Source organism: Crocuta crocuta, unplaced genomic scaffold (assembly GCF_008692635.1).
Source record: "Crocuta crocuta isolate KB4526 unplaced genomic scaffold, BGI_CrCroc_1.0 scaffold84, whole genome shotgun sequence".
In the NCBI taxonomy this organism is placed as follows: domain Eukaryota; kingdom Metazoa; phylum Chordata; class Mammalia; order Carnivora; family Hyaenidae; genus Crocuta; species Crocuta crocuta.
In genome coordinates, this window is record NW_027530213.1 from 7,176,056 (window position 1) to 7,200,850 (window position 24,795).

The 24,795-nt window shown below is 44.9% G+C and overlaps 1 protein-coding gene across 1 annotated transcript; it reads right to left on the minus strand.

Moving 5' to 3' along the window:
• Window positions 1–1,133: 1,133 nt before the first annotated feature.
• IFNAR2 (interferon alpha and beta receptor subunit 2) lies at window positions 1,134–24,642 on the minus strand. The gene is made up of 8 exons (XM_077765506.1): window positions 24,470–24,642; window positions 23,296–23,337; window positions 21,314–21,437; window positions 19,357–19,529; window positions 16,516–16,676; window positions 12,351–12,519; window positions 7,462–7,592; window positions 1,134–3,818 (listed from the first exon to the last, which is right to left on the minus strand). Exons 1-8 carry the CDS (start codon window positions 24,522–24,524, stop codon window positions 3,111–3,113), a joined length of 1,563 nt encoding a protein of 520 aa, XP_077621632.1. The 5' UTR covers window positions 24,525–24,642; the 3' UTR covers window positions 1,134–3,110.
• Between the last annotated feature and the right edge of the window lie 153 nt (window positions 24,643–24,795).

Sequence of the window (24,795 nt, forward strand, 5' to 3'; positions counted from 1 at the left end):
GCTTCCAAAACAGTACGTTCAGTACCTCGATTAGGGGGGGACACCCCGCAGACATTAAATGCATGCTTTTCCAAGTTAGATAAGTAGCTTACAACTCCCACCCAGAGGTTGGTGCTATCTGGGGTTAGGGATGGTAGTGGGTTTTCTTGACACCATTCATATTCTCCAAGTTTTCTCCAGTGAAAACTGCTTCCGAGGTTTCTCTAGAGCCCCCTTTTCCTGCAAATAAGCCGATTTTAAAGCACTCTGTTAGCAAAGACATTTTTTTTTCTAAAATTTTTAATGTTTTATTTATTTCTGAGAGAGAGAGAGAGACAGCATGAGCAAGGGAGGGTCAGAGAGAGAGGGAGATATAGAATGGGAAACAGGCTCCAGGTTCTGCGCTGGCTGTCAGCACAGAGCCCCATGCGGGTCTCAAACCCACGAACAGTGAGGTCATGACCTGAGCTGAAGTCAGATGCCCAACCAACTGAGCCACCCAGGCACCCCAGCAGACAGTTTGAAAGGGTCTACTTTACCCCCTCCCACCTAGGGATAAACGACACAGAACCAAGTTATTTATTGGGCAAAAACTTGTTTCTCTCGCAAGATTGCTGAGAGAGGTTTAATTTCCTCTTTAAAGGTTTGGGCAGTGGTGAGATTGGAAAATCCAGAGGAGGGTAAAGTACTGGGTGATGTAAGGCACTGCTTGACGTGGGACGCTGGAATGACCCACCAGGGTCCCGCTGGAACGCTCCCGTGGCCCCTACAGGCCACCACACATAGAGGAACTTTGGTGCAACCCTAGAGATGCCAGCAGAGCCACAAATCAGCTGTGTATTTACCCCCTCTAAAGAGAAATAACTCTGAAGGCATTACCAAGTTTGTATGAAAAAGTATTTATTATCCTTCACCAACTTGTGACAATTATACAAAATTGAGACACACACACATACGTTAACACAGCTGTAAAAAGTTTATCCCCAAAGATCACTCTGGAAGTCTTTGAAAACATGATAGATGCTTTAAGAGGGTGGAGAAATGGATACTTTCCATGATAAGGTTCCTTTCCTATGTTATTTCATTAGGTTATTAAATAACCCCTTCCCCTCTCACATCCCTCTCCTTTGAGTTACTTTTGTTTTTGAGAGAGAGAGAGAGAGAGAGAGAGAGAGAGAGAGAACACATGAAGGGGAGGGGCAGAGAGAGAGGGAGAGAGAATTCTAAGCAGGCTCCCTGGCCAGCAATGGAGCCGGACACCGGGCTCTATCCCCTAAAACAGGAGATGATGACCTGAGCCGAAATCAAGAGTCAGACACTTAACTGATCAGGCTCCCCTCTGAGTTACTTTTGAACAGTTATAAAAATAATCTTTTCAAAGTCCTTGAACTAGAGCTCATAATTACTGCTTGCCCCCTTTTGAATGGAGCTAACAGATCTGAGAAGCCTGCTCTTGGGGTGAGCAGAGTGAGATAGGAGATCTCGCACAATTCACTGGCCCTGGGGGCCACTCAGGGTTGCAGCCCCTTCACCGGAGTCTTCAATTCCTATGTATTTTCTAAATTTTATTTTAATGTTTATTTTTGAGAGAGAGAATGAGAATGAACAGGGCAAGGGCAGAGAGAGAAAGGGAGACACAGAATCCGAGGCAGGCTCTAGGCTCTGAGTTGTCAGCACAGAGCCCAATGTGGACGGGATCATGACCCGAGCCAAAGTCCAACGTCCAACGTCCAATCTGAGCCACCCCAGGCACCCCAATTCCTGTGTATTTTCTAATATTTCCCCTAGTACCACAAGATCTTGGAGATTACCTAGTCCAATCTCCTTATTTCCTAAATGAAGAAACTGAGGCTCAGAGAGGCTAAGCAAAGTACCTGTGGTCACACAGTGAAATAGCAGCAGAGTCAGACCTCTGAGTCCTAGTTCTTTTTAAAAAAAAAATTTTAATGTTTTATTTATTTTTGAGAGACAGCATGAGCAGGGGAGGGTCAGCGAGAGAGGCAGACACAGAATCCAAAGACAGGCTTCAGGCTCTGAGCTCTCAGCACAGAGAGCCTGATGTGGGACTGGAACCCACGAACCGTGACGTCATGACCTGAGCCGAAGTCGGACACTTAACCAACTGAGCCACCCAGGCGCCCCTGAGTCCTAGTTCTTGTACTGTTGCTACATGACATTCTAGAACTCCCCTTCCCCTGCCCCTCCTCCCCAGCGCCCCCATCCACAGGAATTGTGGTCACACATAGGACAGTTGGAATCAGCACACGCAGCTCTTCTTAAATTGATAATTAAGACCTCCAGGGATTTTCTACCTTATTTCCTCTGAGGACCTTGTAACAATTTTGCATTTGTTCTCTCGCTTTTTTTTTCTTTAACCTTAAAATTTGGCAGAGATTCTATCTCTCTCCCTCATGCAAAGGATTCCGATTAGTCATCTGCCTGACAATAGACTTATTTCTGTGTCCGAATTTGTCTTCCTCATTCAAACTGAGGAGGGCTGGACAAGCAGCCGAGTTGAATTCTCTGAGTGTAGGTGACAGGATTCGACATCGAGGAGGAGCCCAAGACTGGGCTCTACCTTCCCCACTTCCAACTTGGAACCTGTGCTTGTTTCTTTGTGGGTCCCCTTTCTTTCCTTCTGGGGGCCTTCCCTTCCTGCCGGCCCCTTCCTTAAGCCTGCTGGACTCACCATTGCTGACTGTTGCTGCTATGAACCTTGCTGAGTGTCTTCCTTTACACTCTCCGCTCCCACCCTGGCTAATGCCATTAACTTGCAGGGTCCTGGACCACCCAGGAAAGCCGCAGGGGACCCTGCCCCTTACTCTGGGAGACAGGATGCAGAAACATTATAAATGTGGAGGGTGAAGGGAATGGACAGGGCTCTTTCCCTTCAAAGTGCATCACTTGGGACATGTAAACAATACACTGCAGAGGACAGGAGGGTCCCATGTGGCCATCCTGGGAATCCGCATGGATGACGTCACCAGGGATCACCAAGCCGACTGCAGTCTCCAGCACCTTCCCTCTAAGATCGCTGGCTGGGCTGGCCCAGAAGGGGCCGAGGATGGTACACGGAGGGAGAACTCTGGAAGTACTCATCCTCAGTCCACGTTAATGAACTATTCTTGGGTTCATCTCATTATATAACCATCCCCGATGTCTGCATCTGACTCGGAACCGTCACTTTCGTTAGAAAGGGCATCTTCAGGCCACGGGCACTCTGCAGAGGGGCTGGCGAAGGGTGGCTGTGTCCCTTCCCCACTGGCCACCAGAAAGCTTACTTCCGTTTCATCTGAATCCTCTAGGTTGGCGGTCTCTTCTAGTAAAGGAGGTAACGTCGGGGGGACTTCTGAGTCTTCATCGAGGACCCTCACAAACACAGAGTTTAAATTTACGTTGAAGGTAATTTTGTCCCCAGGCTCCTCGGTGGGGCTGCTGTCATCCTCGGTGAAGGGGTCCTGCAGCAGCCTCCCTCCTCCCTCGTAGGGCCCCCTTGAGCAGCATTCCGGCCGCCCGGGGCTGGGCACAGCTGCCATCAGGGGCTCGGTGGTGTCAGCCTCAGGTTCAGACTGATCAGGGTCCTCGGCGTCCGACTTGGTGCCGTCTTCCAAGGTGGCCGAGGAGGTGGAGGCCAGACCCAGAAGCCTGCCTGTCAGTCCATGCATAGTATAACCACCTCCGCTTGCTGGACGGGCCGCTTCGTCATTGCTGTCGCTCTCATCGTCGTAATTATAATCCCACACTTTCTTCTTCCTGTTAATGTGAATCACCTCCACGAAAGCCACTGTTTCCAAGGGTGGCTTTTGGAGAAATTCCCAGGCTGACAGGTTATGAAAATTCTTAAAAGAGAGAGAGAGAGAGAGAGAATATCAATTCTGAGTGTTTGTCTTTTATTTTTGACATAATAAAACTCCATGAGATTACGTGTTCAGTGATGAGGATGAGCATGGTGATGTCAACGGCAACCACAACAATAGCTAAGTTTCCTAGGGTTTCCTATCTGCTGGGCACTGGTCTTTGTGCTCTACTCGCGTTATCATTCATTTTACCCTCGCGGCCATGCGGTGAGGCAGGCTTACTGTTCTTATCCCCATTTCACAGATGAGAAGATGAGACAGAGAGGTTAAGACGCTTGCCCAAGGTGCATGAACAGTGAGTGGCCGAAGGCTGCCTACAGCAGGGACTGTGTTCCGGCTTCCACTCCCTCCTACTGGGCTCCCCTCACTGCTTCTGGCCTCTCAGGGGAATCTGTCCATTTAGATTCTGGATTGCCAGGATGTTCCTAAGGGGTGTCAGGGAACTGTGGGGGAGGAGAGACTCTAGAGAGCCGATTGCATCCGGGTCACAGCCCCCTGGACTGGAGGACCTTAAACCGTCAGGAGGGTTAGAAGAATGGCAAGACCAGAGTGCACTCTATTCGAGCTCTTGGAAGAAGGCACCACCAAGACACAGCTGCGCAGGGAGCTGTGGAGAACACTAGGCAGGCGGAGTCTTGTCCTGTTGCTGGGTTCTGGCTCAAGGTTAACTACAGTGGGGCGAATGGCGAGGAGGTGGTCAAGAGGCTCCTTTCATAGACCTGGAATCGTCATCAACATCATCTTCCTCTCTATTCTACACCTACTCGGGCTGCCCAATTTGGCAAACCCGCTCTTCCCCTACTCTACCCGACCCAGGCTTGGGGAGAATTTTTCTACTGGGTTGTTCATCTTTTTTTCTTATTGATTCAGAGGAGCTCTTTATACAGTCTGGATGCTAATTCTTTTTCGATTATTTATGTTACATATATTTTCCCCTAGCCTGTGGTTTATTATTTTACTCTCTTTGTGATGACATTCGATGAAAAGAATTTCTTCATTTTAATGTAAGAAAAGGTATCGATGTTGCTCCTTTATGGTTTCTGCTTTTTTGTGTCTGAGAGAATCTTCCGTACCCCAAGGTCAAATAGAATCTTCTATGGTGCCTTTCACACGACAGTCTTTAATATAGCTGGAACTGATATTTGTGTGTGGTGTGAGGTAGAGATCCAATTGCATTTTCTCCCATATAGATACATTTATTGACGAGCCAATCCTGTCCCCATGGCAATATCTACTCATCATTAATCACATTCCTGTAGGTGTGGGTCTGTTTCTGGGCTCCCTATTTGACCAAATCTTTGTTAATGTCTTTCAATAAGACGTTTTCTCCACAAATGAGCTATAACATCCTATATTAGACTTATTCTTTAATGTTTTAAAAATATTTTTTTATTATGGGGCGCCCGGGTGGCTCAGTTGGTTAAGCGTCTGACTTCGGCTCAGGTCATGATCTCAGGTTTTTGAGTTCAAGCCCCGAGTCCGGCTCTGAAGCAGAGCCTGGAGCCTGCTTCAAATTCTGTGTCTCCTTCTCTCTCTGCTCCTCCCCCGCTCACACTCTTTCTCTCAAAAATTATAAATGAAGATTAAAAAATTTTTTGGAAAATTTTTATTACTATCAAAGTGGTATTAAAAAAAAACCTGTATGATTCTACTGAACTGTATTACTGAACTGTATGATTTCAAGTTCAAAACCAGATAAAACTAATCCATGCTGTTAGTAATCAGGATAGTGGTTACCCTTGGTGGGGCTTAGTTACCGGAAGGGGGCAGGAGAAGGACTTCCAGGGGGGCTGGTTATGTTCTTTTTCTTGATTTAGGCATGAATTACATGGGTGCATTGAGTTTGTGAAACTTCACAGAGCTCTATGCTACGGCTTGTACACTTACTTAATTTCTTGGATGTTGAAAAGCAGCTTCCTGTTTATTTTCTACGTATTGCGAGTGTATAAAAATGCAAGCGTTTTTCATATTGATTGTTTTGTAGGTAACAACTTTGCTAACCTTATTAATCCTAATGATCCATCTCTAGATTCATGTGAATTTTTTACTTTTCCAGTCATATCGTCTATAAATGATCACTGTCTCTACCCTTACTCCCCAGACATTTTTGTTTGTTTTGTTCCCTACCAGCACCTAGAACATGTAAACACATGATAGGTACTCAGTAAATATTTGTTAAATGCAAAAAAAAAAAGAAAGGAACAAGAAAAGAAAGAAAAGAAAACTTTAACATCTGTTCTTGATTAAACACATATACACACAAATACACAAGGCCTAGAGTGTTCTGTGTTGCCATTCCTAGAGTTTTTATTTAAACACAGAGCAGCAATTTTTAATGGAGAAGTACTACAAAGACACAAAATAACATCACTTCTTCTCAGTACTCGGGGTCATGCGTCTTTAGGGCCAGGAGGAGCGCCTGTGAGACCTGGGGAAGGGATTAGTAATCAGTGTAGGTAAGTCAGGCAGAGAAACTATGTAGGAGGGAGTGGGTGTGGTGATAAAGGCCTTTATATCTCCAGGCTACAGTGAGACATACTGGAGTCGAGTTTGTCTAAGAACTCAAGGCCAAAGGAATAAATACTTGGTAGACAGGAAGCAGTGGATTAAGGCCGAGATAAGGCCGCATCTGACTGCTACCATAAAAGACTGAAAGATACGTTACAGTGAAGGATCAAAACTCCATTTCTCGAAAGACAAGGATCACTGTGTGGATGAAACCCAACACAGAGTCATCTAAGGCGGGGCCAAAAGCCTGCTGGGTTCAAATATGAACTGTAATTAAAATCCCCCGAAGACAAAGAAAAACACCAAGAAAAAGAAGAGTACAATTTTATCAACAGCAGAGGAGTATCTAAATGTGCGGCTGGCTAAAAAATGAGAAGAAAAAGATGAAATGAGTTTAGAGAAAAAGAAGATACTTCTGAATGAAAACTGATAAAACGAATACAGAAAGACAGCGATGGGAGAGAGAAATGACAAATGATTTTTGTACCCAAACTACCCAAAGTAGTTGAGTCAAAAGACATGAGGTTTTAGAAGTAAGATCAATACCCAGGCCTGTCTGGGCAAAAAGCACCTGCCTTGGGAAGCACAGGGGAAAAAACGAGGACCAGCAAAGTGTCTGGTTTCACTAATAATTAAAGCAACACAAACGAGAGCCACTAGGGGTGACCGTCACACACGTGATAAATATACAAAGGTAGTAAAAATGACTAATCAATGTCATCAGAGCTTTGGAGAATTGTACACACCTACGTGCTGGTACCGGCATTATAAATTAATTCTTTACCTTTAAAAAAAATTTTTTTTAAACTGCTTATTTATTTTTGAGAGACAGACAGAGTGTGAGTGGGAGAGGAGCAGAGAGAGAGGGAAACCCAGAATCCGAAGCAGGCTCCAGACCCTGAGCTGTCAGCACAGAGCCCAACGCAGGGCTCGAACTCAGGAACCGTGAGATCATGACCTGAGCCGAAGTTGGACACTTAACTGACTGAGCCACCCAGGCGCCCCCACCTTAGTATTTTTAGTAAATGTTTTTTTCTTCTGTGAAAATATTTAAGAATATAATAAAAATTCTTAAGTTATAAAATAAAGATAGAAATTTAAAAAAAAAACTACATACCAAAACTTTGGGGAACTCATTTCTTAAGCATATATAACCAACCCGTTTCAGTATTATTATGGCACTTATGAAGACAGCTGCTATTAAAAACATCGTAATGATTCCTCCTATTTTGGCAGATTCTGATGGCTCTGTTGATGAAAAATGAAATGACTTTATTTCGAAACAAATTCAATGAATTATCGCAGATGAGGGGAATGAGATATCAAAGAGCAAACTTTGGAAAAATGATTGTCAAAGACAAAAGAATCAAAGTAAATCCAAGTATACCTAGTTTTAAATGATAAAAATGCCAGATTTAATTTTTAGAAGTGAAAATTCTTCCAGTTTAGAATGATGTTCTATCACTGCACTTACCCCGTACAGGAGCCATCAGCCACATGGGACTACTTAAATTTAAATCATCAAAATTGAAAAAAAAACAAACAAAACAAAATCTCACTTTCCCATTCGTACTAGCCATATCTCAAAGGCTCAATACCCACCTGTTAGTATGGTTAAAAAGAAAACTCAAGGCCCCAAAAGGAGTCCTTTTAAGCCTGGCCCACATCACCAAACTTAGTCATTTTGGAATTTCCCACTCAGCACAATGAGGTAATCCACCTAATAGAATAAGACTCTTTGGTCCCTCACAGGGAGGTGACCTCACCTGAAAATAATCCTATTTTTCGTTTGACTTCTTGTTTTGCCTTTACAAACATTTCTCTTTCTGAAGCCCGTTGGAGCTCCTTTCTGCTTCCTAGATGGGATGCTGCCCAATGCACAAATCGTTCAATGAAGCTAATTAGACCTTCCAAATGGACTCAGTTGAAAGTTTGTTATTCAACAGTAGACATGGCAAGCAGAAAGAAGTGGAAAAGGCAAGTTTGTCTGAAAAACAACAACTGGGTCATTCGCAGGCTGGACTCTGGCCACGCCAGGGCTCTGCAGAGCCCACTTCTGCCCTACTCAGTGCCCCTTTCTTGTCAAAAGTCCAACCTTCTGACTGCAAGTACCTTTATAAATTTTGTTTTTCTTTCTCTCTATTGCATCGTAAGCTCTGCATGGTCAGGAAGTGTTAGTTCTATTTGTTTTCTTCCCTGCCGTATCCCCAGCATCTATAAGAGAATCCAGCAGACAGTGGGTTCTCAATAAATATTTGTCAAATGGATGGGCACAGCTTTCCCTCAGGGCCTTAGCGAAAGAGCCAACGGGGTAATTTTGGACCCGACCAAAGGGGAGACATTTCTGTCGATCTCTGGACTGAACTCCCCCCATGCAAGTCATGCCTGTGCTCACCGCAGAGTCTGGGGAAGATCACACTGGTCCCAAGTTATTTTTCAAGACCTCTCTGCCGTCTCCCACCATCCTAACCTGTCTGGTTCCCAAGCTGGCCTAGCTGAAGTTAGTTCCCATGGCAAGTCTGGGCAGTCAGGAAGTCCACATTATGTGAACCTCCTTGGTTCCTGAGTTTCAGACAGTAAGAATTGAGACCTCAAATATTCGGATAGTGAGGGATGCCTGTTCTTTAACTGTCAAGGGCCATGATATAAGAAGAGAGGTTGACTTCATGCGCAAAATGATGTGTTTACACCGAGTGAAGATGAAACGATGTGACAACATGCAATTATTGCACGACTATTTCTTAGCAGGGGAAACAGGAAAGGCAGGGCAAAAACTGAGTCATCACAGCGCATGTCAGCCTCCAAAGAACACGTGCCTTTGGTCAGTCTTGACATTCATCTTCCAAGTGGGGACTGAGTTTTAGCAAACCCTCATCTGTCAGGTCATATTTCTAATTTGAGTTTTTATTGGTGATATTGTAATTTACGATAAAAAAAAAATCTATCGTTGGTCTCTGTCCCCACTTCCTGCAGGGTATGGAGTTCATTTCCTCAGTGATGAGAGCAAAGAAAATGAAAGGGGTGTCTTGTTCATAACCAAGCCCTTTCAAGCACACTTGAGTTTATGCTAATGAGGTGACTTTTGGAAAGTTCCTAAGGATACTGGCTGGTTGCCAGGGGAACCGGCACATGACTAGAACTTTCAATCTCACCCCTGGACCTCTGGGGACCACAGAGGGGCTGGAGGGTGAATTAACTGCCAGTGGCAAAGGATTTAATTGGTCCTGCCTTTGTAATGAAGTGTGCATAAAATCTCCAGAGGACAGCTTCTGGGTTGGGCAACTGGGCGAACGCTGAGCTCCCTGCCCTCCCCTCATACCTTGCCACATGGAGCTTTCCACCTACGCTGTTCCTGGGTTGTGCCCTTTTATAATAAACCAGGAATCCAGGAAAGACACGGTTTTCCTAAGTTCTGTGAGCCATTCTAGCAAATTATCAAACCCGAGGAGGGGGCTGTGAGAATCTCTGATTTATAGCCAGTCGGTCTGACACCCGCTGACTTTGACCTGCAATTGGCATTTAGGTGGGGGAGGGGCAGTCCTGTGGAACTGAGCCCCTAACTCCAGGTAGGAGCATCAGACTTGAGTTAAATTGTAGGACACTGGGTTGGTGTGGGCGAATTGCGTGGGAGGGGGCAAAACCCCCTCACACAGGGAAGTACAGAAGTGTTCTGTGAGTAGAAGGGGAAATAGCTCTCCATTCAGTTGGTTTGCAATTTCGTTTGTCTATAAGATCATGGTATAATAATGATAATGATAATAAAAAATAGTAATGACAATAATAAAAATACAATAATAATAATAATAAAAATCTGGTCTTTGCCCCTGGTTCTTGGCACAGACCATCAAAAACCCTTAGAATTTCCTCAGTGATAGGAGTGTCTTTTAGGGACCATATCTGAGTTTACGCTAATGAGGTGACTCAAGGGAGGGCGCTGGATGGGGGGGGCTGGTCACCAGAAAACCCAGCCTGGTGTTTAGAGTGGGAACTTCTGGCCCCTGACCTTTGGGGGTGGGTGGGTGAGGGGCTGGAGAAGGAGTTCAATCACTACTGGATGATGATTTCATTAATCCTGCCTACGTAACAAAACCCAGTATAAACTCTAGACAGCAAGGCTGGGGGAGTTTCCGGGTCCGGGAACACCCGGATGTATGGGCAGAGTGGTGCACCCTGACTCCATGGGAACAGAAGCTCCCGGGACCCCCCCAGACTGTGCCTCTTCATCTGGCAGTTCACTGTATTCTTGTGATAAAACAGTAATCCTGGGGCACCTGGGTGGCTCTCAGTCAGTTAAGCGTCAGACCGGCTCAGGTTATGATCTCACGGCTTGTGAGTTCAAGCCCTGCATCAGGCTGTCTGCTGTCAACGTGGAGCCTGCTTGGGATTCTCTCTCTCTCTCTCTCTCTCTCTCTCTCTCCCTCCCCCCATGCTCTCTCTCTCTTTCTCCCCTTTCCCGTGCTCGCTCTCTCTTTCTCTCAAAAATAAACATTAAAAAAAATTAAGGGCACCTGGGTGGCTCAGTCAGTTAAGCCTCTGACTTCAGCTCACATCACAATCTCAAGGTTTGTGAGTTCAAGCCTCCTTTGTGCTGACAGCTCAGAGCCAGGAGCCTGCTTCAGATTCTGTGTCTCCCCCTCTCTCTCTGCTCACGCTGGGTCTCTCTTTCTCTCAAAAATAAATACACATTAAAACAACAAAAAAAAGTAATCCTAAGATAGTGCTTCCTGAGTTCCATGAATCCTGGTGCGTTATTAAATGTGAGGGGAGATCGTGGGACCCTCTGAATTTGTAGCCAGATTGCAGAGACGTGTGGATGGTCATACTGGCAGCTGGCACCTGAAGAGGGGACAGTCTCGAGGGACGGAGCCCCTTAACCTGCAGGGCCTACTCACTCCAGAGAGTGTCAGAAATGAACTGAATCACTGGACACCCGGTTGGCGTTGGAGAATTGGTATTAGGACACAAACATGTACATTTGTTTGGGGTTCACATTTTTGTAAGAGCTTCAGGCATAAGGAATTTGTATGCAAGTTTAGGTTGGCCCACACCTAACTGACACTACAATAATGATTTAAGCTAACGCCTTTTTCCTTGAAAGATACTTTAAAGGAGATACTTTTTCCTTTAAAATCACTCTGTGCATCGTTCAACCCTACGTAATGCTGGAGAGTAGAATCGCACTAAGCATCCCCACAAGCCAGGCGGCAGGCACTGGGGGGTGTAGTTCCTCTTAGTCCACAAAGAAGCCATACCGTTACAGGTGCTTCCTTCTGTCGCCCCCCCCACCCCCCCGCATTTTGTCAGTACTCTGGGAAATCAGACCATTAAAGAAACTCTCGTCGGGGCTGGGAAATTCAGAAAGGCTCCTTTGGTGGAGATGTTCACGTTTAGCAAAACGATTAGGGACTGTGTTACTTCCCAGGCAAGTCATCAGCAGTGAATGTCCCTAAGCCTGACTGTTCTCACTGCAGATTTCTCCACTCGGAGGAAGGTTCGGGGACTGTGCACTGTTGACTGTTCTGATGCCTCTGTAACAAAAGGACTTTTGAGTCTTCATCGGGGACTATGTCATACACACTGGTCGGGTTCCCTTCCATCTACAAGCTACAGCCAACCTTCCTGCAAGCTGGCACGCCAGGGAGCCCCACCCAGCCTCCGCAGTTTGACCCTCTGACACCTCTGCATGCAACTCGTCCCGGTTAACCTTGCCTCCTCCAGCAGCTGGCTTGAATAATGGCCAAACCCAGGGCACCCAGAACTGAATTTAATCCCGACTCCCCGAGCTAAAAGCGTTTGTACTTCAGGAGGATCTGACTGAACAAAGGTAGATATCTGATTGTCCCTCTGGTGACTTCGCCGCATCGCAGCGACTGACCAATGGAGAGCATCTCTGATGTGATTTTACGGGAAGGAGTAGCTTTAGGGCTCCATGACTTTCAGATTCTGTTCTTTAGCTAGGTTTTCCCTCCGCCTAAAAGCAAAATATGAATTTTAAAAAACTTATACCTGTATCCCGTCCAGGTTGAAGGAAGGTACATTTTACTGGAGATCTATTTATTCCTCCCATATCTTTAGACTTAAAATAAACAGATACACAGTAGTTTGTATTTGGAATTAACTTGTCGATGATGTAAGTGAAATTTCCACTGATGTTTCCATTTAGCTTGGGGTAGTGCTGAAAAAAGAAGCAAAAAATCAGGAACACTTTGAGTGAGAATTTCATTTGGAGCCAGACCCGATGAGTCCCCTGGGGGATTTGTTTTCATATCTTAAATGGGGATAGAAAGATCTTAGGCTTGAAAAGAAAAAGAAGTTATTTGGGGCCAGCAATTTAGCACAAAGCTAGATGTACATGGGTACCATCACGTTTTTAAACCATGAAATCTAGTCTAGCAATGGAATTTTATAATGAGTAGAAAAAGTTTCAATGAGGAATAGAAGTTTGCATGATGTTGGGGCGCCTGGGGGGCTCAGTTGGTTAAAGCATTGAGGGATCTGCACTGAGCATGGAGTCTCTTTGAGATTCTCTCTCTCTCTCTCTCTCTCTCTCTCCCTCTGCCCCTCTCTCCCATGTGTGCTCTCTCTCTTTCTCAGCTAAATAAAATGAAACAAAAAAGAAAACGAAAAAAGTTTCCATGATGTCATTTTTATAAGATTATTTGGTCTTGCATTAAGATAATCTTGCAAAAACAAGAAAATAAAAATAAGGTTATCTTTTTTCATTAATGAGATGTGTCTCCCCTTCAGAAAGTACCTTCACACATATTAATGAATGTGATTATGAAAACAGTCCGCAAAGTTGAAATTATTCCCGTTCTCCAGATGAGGAAACCCCCACTCAGAGCGGTTAGGTAACGTTCGAAGGCCACACAGCTTGGTTGCGGCAGAACTGCGGCTAAAGTCTAATTCCTCATCTTCTCCCTTCGGACACCTTGCCTCTTCTGTTCCCAAGGAGTTCTGTTCCATTTTGGAATTAAAGAGATGATACGAAGTTTCTTTCAAGAAAAACAACTTCTGCATCACGTTTTCTAGTTTTCAAAATACTAGCAGTTCTATGAATCAGGATTTCTAGCTGTTCACATACTACCTTCTGTAATAATATTTTTCTGTAAATTTCTGCTTGGAAGAAGGAAGCATTAAAAAGAAAAGAAAAATCCCTAATAAGCTAAACTCTCACGCATCACCAATAAGCAACGACGGAGAAAAAGGGGACAGAAGTGGAAACAGTATCGTGGAGGGAGGGCTCTCACCTCCAAGAGAAACAGCCAATAGCAGCGGGGAGTCAGACTATCTGGGTTTCACACCTGGTGCTGTGGTTGTGTGATCTTGGTGAAGTCGGCCATACTTGCTTCCTGTTTCACCAAGCAAACAGAAGCTCGCCTGAGTGTCCTGCCTCCCCTACTTGCCTTGGATGCACAGTCCCTGCTCTGTGCCAAGGCCAACCCCTTCTTGTGCGCATGAGATTCTGTCCATCCTCGTTTCCTCAAGCACAATGGCTCCAGCAATCCTTTGGAGCATCCCATATGCATAAGAACATGCTGTAACTTCTCCAGTTTTTTTTTATTTTATTTTGAGAGAGAGAGAGAATCTTAAGTAGACTCCTCACCCAGTGTGGGGCCCAATATGGCGCTCAAACTCATGACTGTGAGATCATAACCTGGGCCGATATCAAGAGTCGGACACTCAACCAACTGAGCCACCCAGGCGCACCATAACTTCTTCCATTTTTTTTTTAATTTTTTTTAAAAAATATTTTTATTTATTTCTAGGAGAGAGAGNTTTTGTGTGCTGATAGCGTGGAGCCTGCTTGGGATTCTCTCTCTCCCTCGCTCTCTGCCCCTCCCTTGTTCTCTCTCTTTCTCTCTCTCTCTCAAAATGAAATAAACTTAAAAATAAAATAAAATCTCTCTCTCTCTTGACCCCACTTACTCCTATAGCCACCACAGAGTATCTCTCCTCTTTACAGAAAAGCTCCTTAGAAGGATTAGTTCTCCTCACTGTCTCCAATTTCTCTCTTCTCTTTCTGGAATCCACTCTTACCAGGTCCTCACCCCATCACTCCACTGAAATCACTCTTATCAAGGTCACCAGGCCTTCCATGTTGCTAAATCCAATACTCAACCCATAGTCCTCACCTAACATGTCCCATTGATAGCATTTGATCCAGTAGATCACTTTCTCCTTCTGGAACTTTCTTCTCTCAGCAACCAGGACATCGCTTTCACCTAGTTCTCTTCCTACCATGCTGGTTGCTCCTTCCCAGGCTCTCTTTTTTTTTAGGATATTATTTTTAAGTAACCTCCACACTCAACGTGGGGGTTGAAGTCACGACCCCGAGATCGAGAGTTGCATGCTCTACCGACCGAGCCAGCCAGGCACCCCTCTAGTCTCGTTTACTGTTTCCTCATTTCCTAGATCTCTATATTCTGGGCTTCTGGGGCTCTGACTTTGGACGTCTTCTCTTCACTCTGCATATCCACTTCCAGGTGATCTCATCTTGTCTCAAGGGATCAATACACACCGAGAAGCCAACAACTCCCCGGGACGTCTCTCCAGTGAGGGGCTCTCCCTTGAGCTTCAGACTCAGAGCGTCCAACTCCTGCTCAGTATCTCCTCCTGGATGCCTTTAGGTGCCTCAAACTAGATCCAAGCTGCTGATATCCAACCATCCACCTCTTCCATCTGTAATCTTCCCCATTTAAATTAAAAAAAATTTTTTTTTAATTTAGTTTTGAGAGAGAAAGAGACAGAGTGTGAACGGGAGAGGGGCAGAGGGAGAAGACACAGATCCAAAGCAGGCGCCAGGCTTTGAGCTGTCAGCACAGAACCCGACTCGGAGCTTGAACTCATGAATCGCGAGATCATGACCTGAGCTGAAGTTGGACGCTCAACCGAGCCACGCAGGTGCCTCCGTAATCTTCTCCATTTTAATTAATGGAAGCTCCATCTTTCCAGATGCTCTTGTCTCTTTCTTCACCACACGGCACATCCAATCCATCCAAAAATACAGTCAGCTCCACTTGCCAGATATATGCAGAATTTAACCGCTTCTCATTACTGCCAAGTGGTCCAAGCCACCATCTGTCACCTGCATGACACCAGTAGCCTCTTCTTTTTTTCTTGCTAATTTAATCTAAAGATTACTTTTCTTTAATGAAGATGATGCATATGAACCATCATTTTCCTCTTAAGGTATTGTCAATATCCTAATAATCATAGCTCTCTTATTTTAGAAATAATCATCTCAAACAGAGTTTGCAACCCATGGGTTGACTACAAACTAGATGTGACTGGATTATGATATTTAAAGAGATTTGATGCAGTCTCTGAGCTACATAAGTTTCTTTTTTTCCTTTGTTATTTTTGTTTCCTTTTCCTAATCAAAGGATTAGGGTGTTGATTATACCCAGGTAGATATTACAGCGAAAACTATAATTATATAATTTGCTATTTCTTACTAAGTAATTACCATCTCCACAGCCTCTTAACTGGTCTCCCAACTTCTACCTTTGGCTCCTATGGTTTATTCTCAATACACCAGCCAGGATGCACTGTTAAAACCTCAGGTCCTCTAGCAGCTTCCTGATACTTCAAAGCCTCGGACCCTCAAAGCCCAAAAAGATTGAGACCCACCGCCTCCCTGACCTCGCCTCCTTCTTTTCTCCTGTCTCGGTTAATCCATTCCGGCTCCCTGCCATGGTTCTTGAATCTACTGGGTCCATTCCAGCCTCAGGACCTCTGCTCCCTGTGCCCTTTGCCTGAAATGCCCCTGCCCCTTATGGGCTGGTACTTGCAAGAGTTTATAATTGGCCAAGGGCTATGCACATGGAAGCTGCTGTGCCAGCCAGGGCCCACTTCCACTCATTCCGGCATTCTGGAATTTCGCTCCAGTGTGCTGAAGCTAGCCTGTTCCCTTCGTCCACACCACATTCCTTTCTCGGTCCTGTGTGTCCCTTGATGTCGTGCATGTGACTTATTCTTTGGAAGAAGACCACACTGCTAGGCTAAGTCAACATATTTCCACAATGAATGAACTATGGAGACTTCTTTCTTAACGTCACGGATTCAGACCCTTTAGGCTTCATTGCTCAAATCATTACACGTCTTTTTTCTTTTTAAGAAGACAGTCAAATACATTCACTGTCAGCTCAGAACTGTTTTAGCCACTTACCTTCTTCACAATCTTCCCTGACTGTTCTTCGATGACGAGAGGTAGGTAAAACTGTAAGATTTCCCCATCGAGTATCTTGGGAATGACGGGTGGAAATTTCACTATGACATTGATGTGGTCCGTAAAGCCAACAATATCAAACTCCGGCGTTTCCAAAGACACTGTTTAGAAAACGAAATCGGAATCAAACCCCAGTGACGTCAGCCAACGACTGCATAACAGTAACAATCCCATGGCTGTAATACACCCTGACTTCTTGACAACCACTTTGTCTTTAACCTGCTTATGGTCCTAGTTGAGGCATGGGTTGTATTTGTTTTTTACTGGTGAAACGCTGACGACAAAAAAGTGACGTGATTAACTCAAAATGACCACAAGTCATGGGGGACGGACTCCAGGATGGAAGTCAGTACTTTCTGGATTTTCAGATTGTCTTCCAAACATAAAAGTAAAAATGACTTCTTATCATATTACAATAACGATACCCCACTGTTGCAGAAATATCAGGAAACACAGGAGGCAATTGTCCTTGAATGTGGTTAGTCATTTTTTGTCTACAGTAGATCAGTGTAAATATATATACACACGTATACAAACTGAACTAGTGTGTATATACATGTACACATATCTCACTTAAAATTAAGTCATTCTTACCTACAGTTTTGCATGGTATATATTTCACTTAACTCATTTCAAAAGCATACTAATGCATATTTATCTACATCAAGGGGTGGAAAATGGACCTATGGCCTGGATTTTTGAACTACTGTGAACACTCTGCCAGTTCATAGTAGTTTTTATTTTTCAAAGGGTTGGAGGGCACGTGGGTGGCTTAGTTGCTTAAGCCTCTGACTCTTGATTTCAGCTCAGGTCATGATCTCATGATTCTTGAGTTTGGGAGCCCTGCATCTGGCTCCATGCTGACAGCATGGAGCCTAGTTGGGATTCTCTCTCTCTCCCTTTCTCTCTTCCCCTCCCCTGTTTGCTCTCTCTCTCTCTCTCTCAAAATAAATAAATAAACTAAAAACATAAAAGGGTTGTAAAACAACTGAAGAAGGGTAGGTGACATGGTGCATGATATGTGGCCCAAAAAGTCTAAAGTATTTCTTCTCTGGGCTTTACAGAAAGTTGGCTGACCCTGGATCTTCATTATAACTTTTTATGGTTGATTCTATTCCACTAAGTGTCTGGCTGTACTATCATTTAACTGATTTGCTGTTTTGAACATTTAGATTGTCTCTACATTTTCTTTTCTGTCTTTAAAAAAGTTTGTGTTAAAGTATATTTATTTTTGAGAGAGAGACAGAGTGGGAGAAGGGAAGGGGCAGAGAGAGAGAGGGAGACACAGAATCCGAAGCAGGCTCCAGGCTCCACGCTGTCAGCACAGAGCTCGATGTGGGGATTGAGCCCAGAACCGTGAGATCGTGACCTGAGCCGACCTTGGATGCTTAACTGACTGGGCCACCCAGGTGCCCCTGTCTCTACATTTTCTGAATAGAACTGCTGTGCCAATGAGCATTCTTGGAGCTAAATCATTACATTTGTCCATAACTGTGTCTTTGGGACAAAGTATTAAGGAGGAATTCTAGATTAGAGCAGGGGCACGTTAAGGTTTTAATACATCCTGCTACATATTTTCAGAAAGATGGTGCCAAAGTACACTCCGTGCATTTCCTCTAAACCTGGTGGTTTACATATGTTTAACATTTACCATTTTGAGTCTTGAAAAATGACATCGCATTCTTACTTTTTTTTTTTTTTAAATGTTTTTAAATGTTTTTATTTATTTCTAGGAGAGAGAGAGAGACAGCGTGAGCAGGGGAGGGTCAGAGAGAGAGGGAGTCACAGACTGAAACAGGCTCCAGGCTCCGAGCTGGCAGTCAGCACAGAGCCCGACGCGGGGCTCGAACCCACGAACCGCGAGATCATGACCTAAGCGAAAGTCGGACGCTTAACCGACTAAGCCACCCAGGCGCCCCATCGCATTCTTACTTTACTATATTTCCTGTAACAGTCTGAACACCATGATCTGTAATTTGCGCTTTTCCTTCTTTTCTTTTCTGGATACACATAAACATACACACACAAACATACACACACACATCCAGTGACTCTGGTAAGCATCTGAGTTGTCTGCGACAGTGGGACTCGGTTATTGTCACTTTGCTAAGCATGTATGTTGAACGCGCATCCACACAGCCTTTAACAGGAGTGGAAACCGAATCTCTTGGAAACAGATTGAAAATTAGGACGTAGAAGAAGTGCTGGAGTCTGGCTGAGGGCCGCCGGCAACCGCCCTGGGAGCTGTTTAACACAAGTGCCACACGGAGCCGACTCCAGCTGCAGGGAAAGAAGGAGAGGCAGGCCCACTCTTGGGCTCCAGTCTCCTCCAAGTCTGTGCCCCGGGTGCACACATGCCTTGGGACTGACATAGACAAGAACTACTGGGTTCTGATCTGGGGGAGTGGGGACAGTATTAAGGAAAACATTGGCCCAAAGAGTTGGGACAGCTCAGGTACAGGCCTTCTGGACCTCACAACCTACTTCCTGTCAGGTTGTGCAATGAACAAACCAACCATTGCTGCCGGAATTGCCTGCCTTAGACAGGCAGTGAGGAATCATCTGCAAAGTACAGATTATCGTCCCATTTTTTGGATAAGAAAACTAAGGCTCAGGGAAGCAAGCATTTCATAGTTCCAGAGCTAGGAAGTGGCAAGGCCAGCCGGTGAATGTAGCCCTGAGTTTCAGACCCCTCTGCAGACCTGCCTATGTCACGGCAAAGCAAATAATGATGACCTTGATAATGATGATGATGAAAATGAGAAGCAGAGACGAACTCACCATGTGCTCCCAGGAAGAAATCACTGATACAGCTGACCACCATTTTGTTTCCTCTGAATCCATCAACTTTGGGGATGTATGTCTCGGACAGGACTTCCCATTCATCAGTGAGGTCACAAAATGACGCTGTGATATTTGAACAGTGCTCAACAATCTTCATATCATCTGGTTTACTTTGAAAGGGAAAGAAATGAGAAAAGGCAAACTTTAGCATTTATGTGATGGAGAATCCCATGCCCAACTTCCTTAACTCTTTATGGCTCTGCTCAAGAATCACTGTATCAAGTCACCTGCCCTTATTTAAAATGGAACACCTTGGGGCACCTGGGTGGCTCAATCGGTTAAGCATTCGACTTCTGCTCAAGTCATGATCTCACAGTTCATGGGTTCAAGCCCCGTGTCTGGCTCTGTGCTGACAGCTTGGAGCCTGGAGCCTGCTTCTGATTCTGTGTCTCCCTCTCTCTCTGCTCCTCCCCTGCTTATGCTCTCTCTCTCTCAAAAATAAATAAACATTAAATAAAATAAAGTAAAGTAAAATAAAATAAAATAAAATGGAATACCATCGGGCGCCTGGGTAGCTCAGTCAGTTGAGTATCTGACTTCTGTTTTCAGCTCAGCTCATAATCTCATAGTTCGTGAGTCTGAGCCCTGCATCAGGCTCTGCACTGATGGCACTGAGCCTGCTTGCGATTCTCTCTCTCTCCTCTCTCTGCCCTTCCCCAGCTTGTGCTTGCTCACTCTCTCAAAAATAAATAAACTTAAAAAAAAAAAAAGGAACACCTTACCCCATCATGTCCACCCTCTCTCTCTTAATCCCTCTTGCTCATCTTTATGTTTCTGCATTCCATTTACCACCACCTACTACATTATATCTTTATTTGCTTTTTTGATATGTCTGCCTACTTTCAGAATGTCTGCTCTAGGCTCCAGGAAGTCAAGGGCTTTGGTTCAGGGTAGGCCCCTGGCAATGTAGTAGGTGCTCAGTAAATATCTGCTGGATGAAAGAATGAGCAAATCTTATACTTTCATGGCAGAGCCCCAGACCTCCCTGCCCTTACGGGACCCTCATGAGTGGCCTCCCTGAGACATACTCTCTCTCCAGCTGAGGATCACACCGTTCAGGCCTAAGTCAGCTTGTTCTGTATGGGGATGACACAGATGTCTGATTTCTTGAGCCTCAGAAAGGTAAGTAGGTGATACGTGTGACCACCTAACGCAGACAGAAACTAAGACTTTGGCAGAGAAACTCACGAGAGGCCTCCCGTGGGTCAGTCAGTGGTAGTAACAGCTCTTATTAGCCACATAAACAGCAAACAAAAGAGCGCAGCTACTAGATCAAAGTAACAACTTATAAGGGTGATGTCAGTCGGTGGAAAAACAGAGGCATAGAAGTTTCTATCCATTAAGTCATTACTCTCTGCAGCAACCTCTAAGCAGGACGCTGAGCTCCGAGAAGCTGAGCTCTGTGCCTGAAGGTCACGGCTGATTAGTGATCAAGCCAGACCTCAGATCTGAGCCTCTCCTGGTCTGGGCCAGGCAGCTCTCTGATGTGCCACACGCCTCCCTGAGCAAAGAAAAGTAAATACGACATAGCATGGTCACCAGATCTTTGGACTCCCAACCTCAGAAAACAGGGTTTTTAAACATTCAGACTTCCTGAGTCAGAGAAATAATTATGGAAACCACACACGGTATTTATTTTGCTTTCATGAGGCTCTGACCTGTAGAAATGGTTATAAATACAACTTTTGTTAGAAATAGTTTTGGATTGTTAAAGTATTCAGCTTAATTAAAAACAGACTTGTGTCTTGTTCTTGGACTTTTAAAGCTCTGAATACAAAACAGAGAGAGAAGGGGACAGAAGCGTCATCACAAGTAAGATTATGACTCTTCTCCACTCCCCAATCAGTAACAAGATAATATACTTAGCAAGAAAAAAATAAAACGTCAAACCAACCTCATGATGGTGTACCACAACGTATAGTGAGTCGGTGCAATCGAATGGTTTTTTAATTCCCATGATAAGATTAGCCGGAAATTGGGAAATGTCACCTTTAAAGTGCAAGATTCATCAGACGAATCTAAAGGAAGCAGAAGGAAAAAAACAAGACTGAAATCTGGAACCCAGCGTGTTGCTTAGCTAGTCTCTGTCCTTCTGTCCCTTGGGATTTGGAGCCCACGCTCCCAGCACAGAAACCCCGGGGGCCTGGGGAACACAGGAAGGAGATGGTTCTGGTGGGCACGAGGAATGAAGGAATACAACTAACTGACGCACAACACACTATGAGGGCGGGCAAGCTTAGGATACAGGAACTCGGCCCTGTGAAAACAGAATTCGGGCTCAGGCTAATGATCAGGGACTCTCAGTGGCTTACTGAATCAAAATGATCTTTGTCATTCTGTCCTGGGCCACCTCATTCTCTCAACTCCACTCTAAGTCCTTCTGCAGTGCTCGAAACAGCCCAGCCCTTTGCCTGCCTTCCCTCCACTGCACTTATTCCCTAGTCATGGCAGGAAGGGACAGATAATGTATGCCCAGACTGGCCCTTTCCGGGCATTTAATCTGGGCGGCAATGCTGAAGTAGGTGCTCTTAACAGACCCATTCTACAGATTGTGAAACTGAGAAGTTGGCTTATACAGTATTACGCAGCTGGGAAGAGGCAGCGGCAAATGAGACAGACTCTGAAGCTATACCTGTGGGGCACCTGGGTGGTTCAGTCGGTTAAGCACCCAACTTTGGCTCAGGTCAAGATCTCACAGTTTGTGAGTTCGAGCCCCACATCGGGCTCTCTGCTGACAGTGACCGCTTTGGATCCTCTGTCCCTCCTCACCCTCTCACCCACCTCCACTCCCGCCTGTATACTCTCTGTCTCTCAAAAATAAATAAAAACATTAAAAAAATTTAAAGCTATAGTTGTCAAATCCTGTTCAAATGCAAGTCTCTCTTTCTCTCTCTCTTTTTCTTTTCCCCCCAAAATTCACTTTTTGTGATTCTCGAAGCTTCCTGTACTTAGAACCTAGGACAGACCTTTGCTTCTTGACTGCAAACTCCTCATCCCCTGTGCTCATCACAAGGTTGGACATATAGTTAAAGCATAGTGAGATTATGGGGACAGATTTATATATGTAGGCAAGGTGTTTGGTTGAAAAAAAGTTATTTTCCTTTACCTGGCACCAGAAAACAGGTGTAGGAATGCAAATTACAGGGAAATCATTTCTGGATTGTTTTTTGTTTGACCTAGTCTTTATCTCCTCAATCCTAGATTAAGAGTTTTTAAATGGAAAATTCCTTTAAAGGATTTTATTTTTAAGTAAACTATACACCCAACACGGGGCTCGAACTCACAACCCCGAGATCCAGAGTCACACGCTCTACTGACTGAGCTAGCCAGGACCCCTGAAAATTCTTTCAAAGAGTTTTAAAATGATCTCTGGTGTGGGGCACCTGGGCGGCTCAGTCCGTTAAGTGTCCGACTCTTGATATCGGCTCAGGTCATGATCTCCTGGGTCGTGATCTCATGATTCCTGGGTTTGAGCCCTGAGTGGGGCTCTGCGCTCACAGGGTGGAGCCTGCTTGGGATTCTCTCTCTCTCTCCCTCTCTTTCTGCCCCTCCCCTGCTCACAGGCACACACACACTCTCTTTCTCTCAAAATAAATGAATAAACATTAAAAAAAATGGTCTTTGGTATTAATATTTTATAAGAGTTTTGAGAGACAAATGTGAAAATGTGGCTACTTTTGGCTTGTTTGACAGAGAAAATAAGAGTATTTGAGAAAACCTGAGAGAAAGGATTCAGACAAAAATGGGCAACAGGTCTGGCATCAGAAATCAAACTCCCTGCATTTTAGATTTCTCTAAATGGTCACGCCACCCAGAGGTCACCCCAATCCTCTGTCCCTGACACAAAACTCAGCCAAGCCAAGAAAAATCTCTTACCAGGCCACGCAGATACCACACCAACCATGAGGCTGACATACACTAGGAAGAAGAAAAAAAAATTAGACAAGCAAAAATACTCGCTCCAGGCTCAAGTTGTAATTATGGCTCTGCGTCTGGCATTCTTTTATACACCTGGCATTCTTTTGTACACTTGGCATTCTTTTGTACACTTGGCCTAACGTTGGACTGAGACGTCCTTGTGTTAAAAAAAAAAAAAAAGTTCAAGTACAGGGTTCTTAGAAGGTATCGGCAGCACATGGTCCAAGGCTTTCAACCTGAGTGAATCCAGCATAAGATCTGTTTGGGAGTTGATGCTGATACCAGGGCTGGTTGCTTTAGAGAATGTCCCGAGAAGCATCTGCCTGTCTGGAAAAAGTCTCAGAATATGAATACACATGCATGTTGCTCTCTAAGAAACTTTAAAGGTAAAGGTATTTGCTAGGGGTGGCGTAGGGGGTGTAGGAAGAAAACTGATGGGAATTGGGGACCCTCATTTGTTTTCCAGATGGCCCGGTGACTTGGGAGGGGAGGACGTGCAGGCATTTTTAGTACGCGGAGGCCAAGTAGGTGACGGGCCCCTGGTGACGGTGGTGATGGTGCCTGGGCGGTCCTGCGCAGGGGAGAAGTGTCCCGCTCACGGATCCCCTACCTATGAGCTATGGAACAGATGACGCGGCGATATGGAAACAGAATCAAAAGGAAGGGAGAGAAAAAGTGGGCCAGGACTTCAGAAGAAAAAAAATCAATAATAAACGAAGCCAAGAAGCCAAAGTTCAGGGATGACTTTTCAGTCTGGTGACACGGTAAGAGATACGGGGTTTGGCCTCTTGGTAAGCATGGGAGTAGAGTGATTGACTCCTCCCTGGATTAGAAGGAGAGTATTAAGAGAAATTACTCTTCAGATTGCTTACGAGGATATTCTCCATCACTGTGGAGCCGCGCGTCATTCTTATTTAGTTGTTTGTTTTCCTAAAATTAATAGTTGGACAGAAACTCATAATAAATCCAGAGCATCAATCAGCATAGGTTTCCTGTCTACATTCCATTTGGCCCTTGGCATTGGACGGGCCCCTCATCAGGGAAAGCCATTTGCTTCCTCCAACAGGGGATCTGGGTGGGGGTGACTTTGCTAGTTTGCTCCTAAGAGCACTGTGGCAAAAGTGACACTTACCCATGGGATACAAATTACGTGGTCTAATCCAGGAAGTATTCTGGCTCCAAAGCATCTTTGTTATTAAGTCTTTTCTTTACTTTCACATCTGAAAGGAAAGTATTATCAGGTGATCCAGATGCTAAAGTGTTTACTTAAATTACAAAGATAACAAAGGACAAACACAGGACAATGAGGCGGGAACAGGAATTTTCCCATTCCAAGTTTCCTCTGCCTTCCCGGGAGCTGGGCCTGGGGAGCTGGGCCTGGGGCCAGTTCTTATCTAGTCCACCCCAGGCCCAGCTCGCATCTAGTCCGGAAGAAGTTTTCAATTTAACTTTTGAATA

Excerpts from the sequence above, each read along its gene's own strand:
- IFNAR2 (XM_077765506.1), bottom strand. The coding sequence starts at position 24,524 with ATGCTTTGGAGCCAGAATACTTCCTGGATTAGACCACGTAATTTGTAT. Across the intron at positions 23,338-24,469 it reads ACGTAATTTGTATCCCATGG|TGTATGTCAGCCTCATGGTT; the intron begins GTAAGTGTCACT and ends TCTTCTTCCTAG. Across the intron at positions 21,438-23,295 it reads TGTGGTATCTGCGTGGCCTG|ATTCGTCTGATGAATCTTGC; the intron begins GTAAGAGATTTT and ends TGCTTCCTTTAG.